Source organism: Gymnoscopelus microlampas (assembly GCF_963454915.1).
Source record: "Gymnoscopelus microlampas genome assembly, chromosome: 10".
NCBI classification, from domain to species: domain Eukaryota; kingdom Metazoa; phylum Chordata; class Actinopteri; order Myctophiformes; family Myctophidae; genus Gymnoscopelus; species Gymnoscopelus microlampas.
The window spans coordinates 18,741,177-18,753,562 of record NC_139947.1 but is presented as its reverse complement, the minus strand read 5'-3'; the positions used below and the strand labels follow the sequence as shown (position 1 = coordinate 18,753,562).

The following is a 12,386-nucleotide window of genomic DNA, read 5'->3' as shown; positions in this document are numbered from 1 at the left end:
GTGTGTGTGTGTGTGTGTGTGTGCGCGCGTGCGTGCGTGAAGGTCTAGTGTATGATTCCCATATGCTGAAGCACCAGTGCACGTGTGGAGACAACAGCAGTCACCCAGAGCATGCTGGGAGAATACAGAGCATTTGGTCACGGCTACAGGAGAGAGGCCTGAAGGGACAGTGTGAGGTAGGTTAAACACACACACACACACACACACACACACACACACACACACACACACACACACACACACACACACACACACACACACACACACACACTTACACACACACACACACACACACACACACACACACACACACACACACACACACACACACACACACACACACACACACACACACACACACACACACACACATGCAATTACACGCACACGCGCACGTTATACAATTATAACAATTACGTTTAGCAGATGCTCTTATCCAGAGTGACTTACAAGTGCGAGATCGGAGTAAGAAGAGTAAGCACGAACCCTAGTCAACAAACAACAGCGTAAACACTGTTGTCAAGTGGAGTGCAAAGATAACAATGTGGTGCTTCAAACAAACCAGCATACCAGGTAAACATCAAACCTAGCATCTGTCTAAACGACATGCTGTCTAAATAACATTCTTTACCTTTGTGGTCAAGAAAAAAAATCAACTGTATACAACAAGAACATGTGAACAAGTAACCAACGCTTATCTGCATGGTAACCTAGCATTTATCAAAAACATGACACGAAGGGAGTGCTGTATCTCACTGAATTTGGAGTCTAAAAATTACGTAGATACACTGTACGATTCTGGCCATCTCATCTCAGATGTTAATCAATGGTTTGCTGTATTGGGTCGTTCAGTATAACAAGGTGAAAGACAGCCATTTAGGAGTCGTAGGCTCCGATGGAGAGTTCTGGCAGTGTCCGAAACATTGGGCCATGTTTGTTCTGTGTGGCTACGGGGGTCATTATTTCCGTAGCCTACAGTTTACTTATTGTATCAAAAGTAATCAACAAACTATACTATAAAAACTGTTCAAACATTGGCCAAATTGTCAAATAATATAAGAGGCAGAAATTGTTAAAATAGCTGATCTACAAGCTCACAACGCCTGTGAGCTTGTAGATCGGCTATTTTCACAATAGGTCTATTTATCTGTGGAACCGAGTCAAACTAAATGTAATGCCTCAACTCCAACAATTCCAAGTGCTTGTCAGGGTGGGGGCCCCCAGTTCAAATATGATTATTTTGGGGGGGGGGGGGGGGGTCGCTGACTGAAAAGGTTGAGAACCACTGGCCTACAGGTCCATTTGTTTGCATTTGTAGTAGTGTACTACACTCTTTAGAGCTGAATGAACAATTAAAGGGTTTTACTGTGTGTTTGTGTGGTGTGTCCTCACAGAGCATCAGAGGAAGGAAAGCCACGCTGGAGGAGCTGCAGTCGGTGCACACAGAACGCCATGTCCTGCTGTACGGCACCAACCCTCTCAACAGACTCAAACTAGACAACCGCAAACTGGCCGGTACGTATGTTCGCCAGCGCACAGCCGCACACACAGCGCTCACACAGAAAGGTGTTCATTGAACCCGCGAGTTAAAATTGAGACTCGAGATTTTGCAGTGCACTTTGCATTTTGCTGTTCACGGTTAAAGTGAAGGCTGTGTGGAGGCTTGAAAGCTGCACTCTGGAACTTATTTGAATGAATAAAACATTATTTTGACCAATCTGTATCAACCCATTGAGACCTGGAACGCATCTGTGTCATTTTTTGATTTGAGCAAAAAAAGCATTATTTTACACTTTGGCTATTAAAAAATAGCAGGAAATCGTGCAAATGTGTGCAAATCTTTTAATATTGTTTTAAAGTGATCATTTTTAACTCAAATCTTTGCTTCTGGGGGGTCCCTGGAACAACATATTTTGAGATGGTGGTCGGCGGCCAAATACATATCATTTTGGGGTCCTTGACATGAAAAAGTTTGAGTACCACTGATATAGAAATTTAGAAGACATTTCTAGAATCGGCTTCAGGTCTCAATGGGTTAATAGAAGTATGTTAATATAACTAGTACATCTGCAGTGGTTGGAGGTGGTCTCAATGGGTTAATAGAAGTATGTTAAAATAACTAGTACATCTGCAGTGGTTGGAGGTGGTCCCCCTACTCTTCCATTGAGACATGTAGACCCCCTGGTGTTGGGTAGGACACCTGCTGGTTGACAAGGCGTACTGCTTGTCAACTCCCCTGGACAAGCGGGAATTCCCGCTTGTGTGAGCGGTAGGTAGATGTGTGCTCTCTCACACAGGAGACTCGGGTTCAAATCCGGAGGTTAGGACATACATATTACGTATTGCAGTTTTGAACACGGCTATCCATTCCCCTTTGACTGCATAGAACGACTCGCACAGAAGCGAAATGTGTCAGGGCACGTGTGTAAGACATTGAAAACATAACGATGGTGTTATGAACAGAATAATGTGTATGCGTCATATTCTCTGATGTCATAAGTAATCAGATTCTGGGGCTTGTCCCTGTTATGTGTAACCTTGTCTGACTGTTTTCATTTGCTGTAAGGCAGTGTTTCCCAAACATAGGGTCTTGACCCATTTTGGGTCACAGACCTGATTTTATGGATTAGGTAAACCTCCCCCTTTTCAATCTTTACCAAGCATTTTTTCCCCCCCAATTCTTTAGTTTTCCTTTTTTGTTCCTTCCTCCTCCACAACTTTTCAAAGATTTTCAGAAATTCCCCCTCACAAAAAAGTCAACACTTTTCCAAATGTTTCAAAACATTTTGAAATAGTTTTCACTGTTTTTGAAAAGGGATTAATTGATACATTCATCATGTATTTTTGTAGTTTGGGTCCTTGTGGTGAAAATGTTTGGGAAGCCCTGCTGTAAGGTAAATAATCATTGATGAGAAACACATTGAATACATGATGTTATCTGCAATCCTCAGGTATTCTGTCTCAAAGGATGTTTGTGATGTTGCCGTGTGGGGGAGTAGGGGTAAGCCACACACACACACACACACACACACACACACACACACACACACACAAGCACTTGGGTCCGTTTTGTTACATTTGTACACTTTTTACTGTTTACGAGCCACGATAAATGAGAGAGAGAGAGACAGACAGACAGACAGACAGAGATTAAGAGAGAGAGAAACAGACAGACAGACAGACAGACAGACAGACAGAGATTAAGAGAGAGAGAGAGAAACAGACAGATAAGAGTTCAAGAGAGAGAGAGACAGAGAGAGAGAGAGAGAGAGAGAGAGAGAGAGAGAGAAAGGGAGAGAGAGAGAGAGACACCCGGTTCGGGGGTCTGACAGTCTGACATGACAAGTCAGCGTAATGAGAACAAGATGTTTCCAGGTCCACAGATCAAACACATGCTTCACATTTCAATGTCAGAGCCAGACTCACAGCCATGCCAGTTTGTGAACAAACACCAGAGAACAGTGGATGCCATGGAAAAATCCCAGCACACATCATGGTTCTGTGGTACACAGCAAAGTCCTGACCCTTACTGGTCCTATTTTACAATCTCACAGTTAAATTAGCACTCAGGGTTTTGCTGTGGTAGACGTGCCAGAGAAAACCTTCCTGAGACTTCTAGTCTTAAGCCACAACCATAAATGACATCATCGCTTACCTCAGAGAGGCCTCTTTAATGTTGGTCCAAACAGCGCTACACTATGCAACACAATTCAACACCATGCTACACTATGCAACACCATGCTACACTATGCAACACAATTCAACACCATGCTACACTATGCAACACAATTCAACACAATGCTACACTATGCAACACCATGCTACACTATGCAACACAATTCAACACCATGCTACACTATGCAACACCATGCTACACTATGCAACACAATTCAACACCATGCTACACTATGCAACACAATTCAACACCATGCTACACTATGCAACACCATGCTACACTATGCAACACAATTCAACACCATGCTACACTATGCAACACAATTCAACACCATGCTACACTATGCAACACAATTCAACACCATGCTACACTATGCAACACAATTCAACACCATGCTACACTATGCAACACCATGCTACACCATACAACACAATGCAACACCACACCATTCAACACCATGCTACACCATGCAACCCCACGCAGTGCCATGAAAATCTATTTAACACCATGCAATGCAATGCAAATCAATGCAACACAATACACCACCTTGCAACACAATAAAACACCTTGCAGCATCATGCAACACCATGCCACACCATATAGCACAATACAGCACAAAGCAACACAATGCAACATCATGCAACACAATGCAGCACCATACAACACAATGCGATGATATCCATTGCAGCACAATGCAATACCATGCAACACAATACAGCACGCTGCAATGCTATGCAACACAATGAAACATGTGCAACAGCCACATCTAACACATTGTAACACAATGAAACACCATTCAGCACAATTCAACACTGCAACTCCATGCTACACAATGCAACACCATGCAAGATACAGCATATACCACAAAGCTACCCAGTGCAGTGCCAACTCACTATATGGTTCTAAATGACAATAAACAGTCAACAGTTTATGGCAGTAAAATACAATATGTAACTTGTGACAGCAGCATACATAAGTAGAGCAGTAACAGTTCTATTACATAGTACTTGTTGAAGAAATACAAGAATAGACTTTTCACTTACAACATGGAATGATAAAAGTTACAGTATGCTGTGGAGAATCAATGTTATTAATTTTGTCCTTTCTGCGTGTGTGTGTGTGTGTGTGTGTGTGTGTGTGTGTGTGTGTGTGTGTGTGTGTGTGTGTGTGTGTGTGTGTGTGTGTGTGCGTTTGCGTGTGTGTGTGTGCGTGTTACATTCAGGTTGACAACGATACCATATGGAATGAGTCTCACACATCTACGGCGTCACGCATGGCGGCGGGCAGCGTGACGGAGCTGGCCTTTAGAGTGGCTAAAGGGGAACTCAAGGTAACAACCAGGGTTGTCATGGCGCTTGTAAATATCGGTAGTTGTGTTTTTTTTGTGTTTTCTTTTGGCTTGTTTCTAAAGTGTAGTTGCTTATTTAGCCTTGCTTCCTTATGTTGTTTAAACCAGTGGTTCCCACATCTTTTCATGTCAAGGACTGAATATGTAATTGTCCAAGATTTGTGTTGTTAAAATGTTTCAAAAATATTCAAAATATTTGCAATTTGCGACGCGTTGTGAGCTTAGCCTAGTCGCTTCTTTTGGGCTTGTTTTCATAGACCTGGCCTCTTGTTTCTCTTGCATAATCTGGCAACACTGGTAACAACACACAGACAGGACGTCAACCACTTTCATCCTGGTGTTCCTACTTTTGGTGAAAAATATCAGCTTACATCAGCTTGCTTTTACGGCTTTGGGAAAAGTCAACAGACCACCTTAAATCCACATCCAAATATACCACCCTAAATTCAGAGCCAGACGTTGTGGTATTGTAAACATTTTGGCTGGGAGTCTTTGCATTTTAAATAGCATACCAATACAATGTTCACAATTCTACAGTCTGTTCAGCATAGCTTTTACATTTGAAACAGATTTTAAGATTTTAATTGTGAATTTTAAGCAAGCTATGATGCAGCTTATCTAAAGCTACAATCAGCACGTTTCATGACATACCCTGGATTTGACCCCAGAGACCAAATTTCTACCGCTCTGACAAGAAGAAGTCCTTACTTGGCCAGGGGAGATATTGCGCTTACGAGCTTCAGGCAATACTACTTGTCAACCAGTAGATGTCTTACCCGACACCAGGGTTATTGTTTTAACATACTCTACCATACAGATTGGTTAAAATAACATTTTATACGTTAAAATAAGTTCCACATTTCACATCTGTACTCTGCACTGCAAAATCTGTCAATTTGACCAGATCCAGATCGTGACCTGAGGTCCTCTGTCATTCCATTCCAAAACAAAGAAAATCACTTCTTAAACCATAACAGAGTTGCCATCGTTGAGTGTATTTATTTATTTGTAAGCTCCATTTTATGCTTTACCTTGACATTTGTTTTAGTTTTTTTTTTACTTTACCGAATGTGTTATTTTTGTTCTACTCTACTTCCCTCCTGTCTAAAGCTGTTTGTGTTTTGAAATGTAACAACATAAATGGAGGTTATTAGCATTGTGGTCATGGCACATTGTGTAGGAATGTGAATCCTATACATCAGTCTTGGTTTGAAGTGTTGTGGTCGAGAATAATAACATGTGTGTCCTTCTCTGCAGAATGGTTTCGCTGTGGTCAGACCACCAGGGCACCATGCAGACCCTTCCAACCCAATGTGAGTGTGTGTGTGTGTGTGTGTGTGTGTGTGTGTGTGTGTGTGTGCGTGTGCACGTGCGTGTGTGTGTGTTTTCCTGTCCTTGCTGCAATGTCAACATCCTGTCAAAATGATGTTATTTATGAACTGATTTTAAAATAGAAAATATACAAAATAAGAAACAATAAGTTCATACCTGTTTCTTTCTCCTCTCTTTCTCTCACTTTCTCTTATTTCGTTATCATTCTCTCTTTCTCCATTCTGTCTTTTCTCTTTCTCTCTCTCTTTTCTCTTTGTCTCTTTATCTCTCTATCTCTCTCTCCTCTCCTCTCTCTCTCTCTCTCTTTCTCTCTTCAATTTCTCTCACTTTCTCTTATTTCTTTCTCTTTCTCTCTTTCTCTCTTTCTCTCTTTCTCTCTTTCTCTCTTTCTCTTTCTCTCTTCTCTCTTTCTCTCTTTCTCTCTCCCTCCCTCTCTCCTGCATGTGGTAAATAATGTACATGTTTGAAATGAGTTGGCCATCAGTATTCCACATGGCCAGTCATTGACATGTTGCGTTGGTGTTTGTTTGTTTGTTTGTTTGTTTGTGTCTCAGGGGGTTCTGTTATTTCAACTCGGTGGCCATTGCAGCCAGGCAGCTCCAGCAGAAACTCAGTGCCAGCAAGATTCTCATCGTAGACTGGGTGAGACGCTCAACGTGTTGTCTTATCCACTTAAACCCCAGGGTCCATATTCTGAGGGAAAACATTCGCAGAAAATAGCAGCAATTTTCAAGCTAAGATATTTAATGTAGAGCGAAAACAGAAAATACACTTGCATAGAGCCCTGAGGGACTCCGCTCAACCACATAGGGTTTAAAGTGTTTAAGTGTGTTTACCGTTACACTGCAATTGTCCTGCCAGCTTGTCTTCCTTCCTGACAACTAACCTTTTAAAGTCATATTGTGTAACTTTTTCAATGAAACTTAAGTTTGTTTTTGATATAATATTTCCCTGGAATAATTGTCCACATTAACCATTCTGCGTCAACCCGTTCTAACTCCCAAGGCGTCACATTGTGCCGCTCTGTCAGTAGCCCTGAAACGTCAAGTTTCGACATGACGGGACATGTGTTTTTTCTCCTTCTCTAAACACTAAACAGTTAATATCGTTTCTGCCAATGTTGTTCTTGCCTTCCAAAATATCGTCGGCTCTAGGACAGGATTCAAAAAGGCTACTAATGTGAATGTTAAACAGTGTGACTTTATCATTTACAAATACAAGCTAACAATGCGTTGCAACGTGACACGTTAGCGTGCTTCTTGCTTCTTTTTGGCTTGCGGTTGCGTGATGGCACGTGATGGCGCGTTGCGTGATGGCGTATGAACTGAGCTTCACTGTTGCGTGCTATCGTCCTTCCATCTAATATCTTATAATCGTACATGAAGATGAAGATGCAATAAACTGGTCCATATCCATAATCTCTCCTCTTCCTCCTTCCTCCTCATCCTGTTGCCAGGACGTTCACCATGGCAACGGCACCCAGGAAGTGTTCTACGGTGATCCCAGTGTTCTCTACATCTCACTCCATCGCTATGACGACGGGAACTTCTTCCCTGGCAGCGGGTCGCCGGCAGAGGTGTGTGTGACATAATTATACCAACAGTAACATATAAATAACAGTTGCCATAGTAACCTGAATGCAAACTCATATCATGACTCGGGATGTCCTGTTTATATGCACAGTTAAAAAGCTGGGAACCACATTTTCTGCAAGAACGCACGCACGCACGCACGCACGCACGCACGCACACACACACATATCGGGACAAAAAGAATACTCTGATTGTTGTGTACGCAATCTTCATTTGATAAATCCACATCACAAACCAGGCTGAGTAGTGTATCATCAGCACCTCCTTGTGGACAAATGTGCACTGTATTACAGTCACATACACATACATACAGGCAGACAGACAGCCTGATTACAATTGTATAGCATTCACCACGTTGTGGCCATTCAACTAATTAAACATTCATAGTTAAACATCGAGTTCAGCAAAGCTCTCATTGTATAAATTAGGGCTTAAAGTGGTTAAATATACTGTAGATAGATTGTGTGTGTTTTTGACACATGCAGTGCATACAGTACTGTACCTTTAAACTGGTGTTGTAGCTGTATGAGTAATAGTGCATTGCAAAATAATAAGTACTGTAACAGTTTTTCACTTGGGCTGACCCCTCATACGTATTTCATTACGGCTTGGTCTTGCCGACCAGTATTTTATTAGTTGATTAGTCATTTTTTATGCTTCTTTTTTTCCATACACATCTCTTGTAAACTCTAGATATAAGCCGTTAATTGTGCCAGTCTATATGCCAGTAGCCATGCAATGTGAAATCAACATCAACAAGAGTTCATTTCTCAACCTCACCGACCTGAAAAGGCTGCTCGCTACATGATCGTATGCAGCAAACACATTTTATTGATTAAATCAACTAATCGATCAGTTACTAGATAAGTATTTCTTTAGCTGAGGACAGCCCTATTATTTCATACTGTGGCTTTTGACTGTAGGATGCATAGTATATGTTTACTGTGTAAGTTGTACAGAATAATGTAAATGTCAGGTTCCACTGAACAGCTATAATTTCTGGTCCAGTTTAACCTATTAAAAAAAGTAGGGATGTCCGATATTATCGGCCTCCCGATATTATCGGCCGATATTAGCATAAAAATTGATATCGGGAAAATATCGGTATCGTTTTTTTTTTTTTTTTTTTTTATAAATAAGTTACAAGAGTTCTTACTGTATATGGTGTGTGTGATATGAAATTTGAGCTTACCCTAATCACAATAATCCCCGCATATATCGGTATCGGTTGATATCGGTATCGGTAGTTAAGAGTTGGACAATATCGGTACATCGGTTATCGGTCAAAAAGCCAATATCGGACAACCCTAAAAAAAAGCATCTGTGTCATTATTTTATACTTTGGCTATTCAAAAATAGCAGATATACAAGCTCATAGCGCGTCACTTTGTGCCACGCTATGAGCTTGTAGATATGCTATTTTTGAAGAAAATATTGAAGACTTGTGCAAATCTTTGAATATATATATATATTTTTTAAAGCACTTTTTTTTTACACAAATCTTTATTTCTGGGGGTCCCTGGAACAAAATATTTTGAGAGGGGGGTTGGTGGCCATAATACATCATTTTGGGGGTCCTTGACATGAAAAAGTTTGAGAACCACTGATATACGTAGCAACATACTGTAGCACAACAAGTTTTTTTTTTCTGAAAAGTGTTGTTTGTGTTTCAGGTGGGCTCGGGCTCTGGGGTGGGCTTCAATGTGAACATAGCGTGGACCGGAGGCCTGGACCCTCCCATGGGAGATGCAGAGTACCTCGCTGCCTTCAGGTAAACAATGTTTACATCGAATTCAATTATGCAACTGTTGTTTAAGCACAGTGGTTCTCAACCTAAGGGGGGTCCCTACATGATTTGGGGGGGGGGGGGGGGTCCCCAGATGACAGTGAAGTGACAATTGAAGGACTTTTTAATACCTCAAAAAAAAAGAAAGAAAGAAAAGAAAAAGACCATTACTGCATCAAAAGTGCAGTAATGGTCTCTAATCAACAAACTATTTTCACAACATTTATCTGTGGAACGAGTCAAACTAAATGTAATGCCTCAACTCCTACATTCCAAGTGCTTGTCAGGGTCCCCAGTTCAAATACCTGTATGATTATTTTGGGGGTCACGGCCTGAAAAGGTTGAGAACCACTGAGCATAGAGAGGCTTCCAGTGAGTTCATGGTTGTTCATGGTTTGTTCTTCTTTCAAGAGCCGAGTCAATCACCTAGTCCTAGAGATTAAAACAACTCTCTGCTATTTTGCTTTTGTACCAAAGTACTGTACTTAAGTACAATTTTGACTGGAGTATGTCCAATTTTCAGTACTTTTACTTCTACTCCACTACATCTCAGAGGCAAATATTGTACTTTTACTCCACTACAATTATTTGAAAACTTTAGTTACTAGTTACTTTTTGTAGATTTTGATTATTATTACAAAACATACATTACCCACTTTAGCCTTATATACATTTAGGCCATTTGAAAATAGCCGATCTATAAGCTCACAATGCGTCGCGATGCAACGCATTGTGAGCTTGTAGATCTGCTATTTCAAAGGATTTGTATACATTTTTGTATAAATGTGTATACTTGAGAAATGGGACATTCTGAGTACTTTCTACTTTTAGTACTTACTTGGAACATTTTGATGCCAATACCTTTGTACTTTTACTCAAGTACATTTTGAATACCGGACTTTTACTTGTAACAGTATTTCTACATTGCGTAGTGATACTTTTACTTAAGTAAGAAAGTTAATATTTCCACCAGTGGTAGCTACCCATTTGTTTACGCTAGGATCACTGAAGCCAATAAAGACCTACTGTATTTATGAAAAGCTGATTGTTTCTCGGTCTGTTTTTCATTGGCACTTGGGACTTGGATATAAACAGGTCATCAGCTTGACAAATGACTTTAGAATGTGATCAGAGGCATCATTTCAGAGGTTGGCAAAAAAAAGGGACCACTTACTGTAAGCCATGGTTAAAGGAGTAGTTCACCCAAAAAATAACTTAATTCCCATCAATTGCACACCCCATGAAGCCTTGAATTCATGGAGATGTTTTTGTTTTTGTCGCTTTCCTAAGCCAATATTTGATTACCTGCGGAAAGATGCAAATGTATCCGGTAGGAGACTCAAAGTAGACTCTTTGTGTCTCCTACCGGAAATACACATGGTCATCAAATTATTGGCTGAGGAATGCGACAAAAAATCATGGATTTAAAACCAATCCATGAATTCAAGGCCTCATGGGGTGTGTAATTGATAGAAAGTCATTTTTTGGGTGAACTACTCCTTTAAGAAATTGAAAACAAAAAAATTGCTGATATACAAGCTCTACAACACATTGCGATGTGACAATGTTGTGAGCAGGTGGACATGCTATTTTCATTATTAAAACAAAGGAACATTTTAGAAAATGTCCAAACTCGGGACACTAGGATGAATATATGGCTGCAGATAAGAAAACATGTGTCTACAACATGTGTCACATGTCACATGTAGATGGCGTGCTGTGGACTGAGATGCCCTCACAGTGCTGATCTGCAAAAAAAACGTTCGGGTCGAGAAAATAATAATGATATTTTATTTATTTATTGCACAAACCTCAAAGTGCTACAGTATAGAATAAAAGCATATTGCATAAAACAATCTAAAAAAGGAGGGTTTTTAAAAAAACTAGTAAAAACGACAAGCAAGGGGGGCAAATAAAACCTAGGGGTTAAAACCTGAAAGGCTAACCAAATGCCTTATTAAAAAGGAAAGTCTTTAGTCCTCTCTTAAAAGAAAATATGCACAAAATAACTGCATTTGAGGTTAAACGCGAACGCTAGGTGGGTGGCAGCTGCTATCCCCTCCAGGACCCTAAATGACGCTCCTGTATGTGACGTCACTCCGTCGACTGCTGTTGATTCATGTGGGGTGATCGTGGTGATTAGCAGGAATCTGGCTCCATCTCGCCTCTGACGTAGGTTTTGCGCAATTATTAATCCGTCTCATTTGGAGAGCATGTGTCTGGTGGCCTCCGCCGCCAACAAGGCCCGTTTCGTTCCAGGAAATGATCTGGCCGGGTGTCGTATTAAGACACAGCGAGGACCGCGGCTTCCTCTGAAGGGGGGTTGCTTAATTGTTGGCAGTGGGCGGTTGGCACCCATAAAGTTACAGTAGTTTGGTTTTTCAGGCGGTTGTCTGGCTCTTTTCGAACCCGGGGAAAGTGTGGCGACCGCATGCTTACTGGAAGAGGGGCGCAGTTGCGTACACACACACACACACACACACACACACACACACACACACACACACACACACACACACACAATAGGCGCAGCACACAAATGTACTGTACTGTACATGGCATCATGGGTGCATGCTTTTACACGCACGTGCACACACACGCGCGGCACACACACACACACACACACACACACACACACACACACACACACAC

The 12,386-nt window shown here is 41.2% G+C and overlaps 1 protein-coding gene across 2 annotated transcripts in view; it reads left to right on the top strand.

Moving 5' to 3' along the window:
• Positions 1 to 12,386, top strand: part of hdac7a (histone deacetylase 7a) — an 81,696-nt gene that overhangs the window by 56,223 nt on the left and 13,087 nt on the right. For both annotated transcript variants that reach the window (XM_084070415.1, XM_084070414.1), the window contains 8 exons: positions 43 to 176; positions 1,395 to 1,515; positions 2,952 to 3,001; positions 4,899 to 5,006; positions 6,282 to 6,337; positions 6,911 to 6,998; positions 7,813 to 7,932; positions 9,622 to 9,719. In XM_084070415.1, coding sequence (XP_083926541.1) covers positions 43 to 176; positions 1,395 to 1,515; positions 2,952 to 3,001; positions 4,899 to 5,006; positions 6,282 to 6,337; positions 6,911 to 6,998; positions 7,813 to 7,932; positions 9,622 to 9,719 — 775 coding nt within the window. The remainder of the gene's footprint in view (positions 1 to 42; positions 177 to 1,394; positions 1,516 to 2,951; positions 3,002 to 4,898; positions 5,007 to 6,281; positions 6,338 to 6,910; positions 6,999 to 7,812; positions 7,933 to 9,621; positions 9,720 to 12,386) is intronic.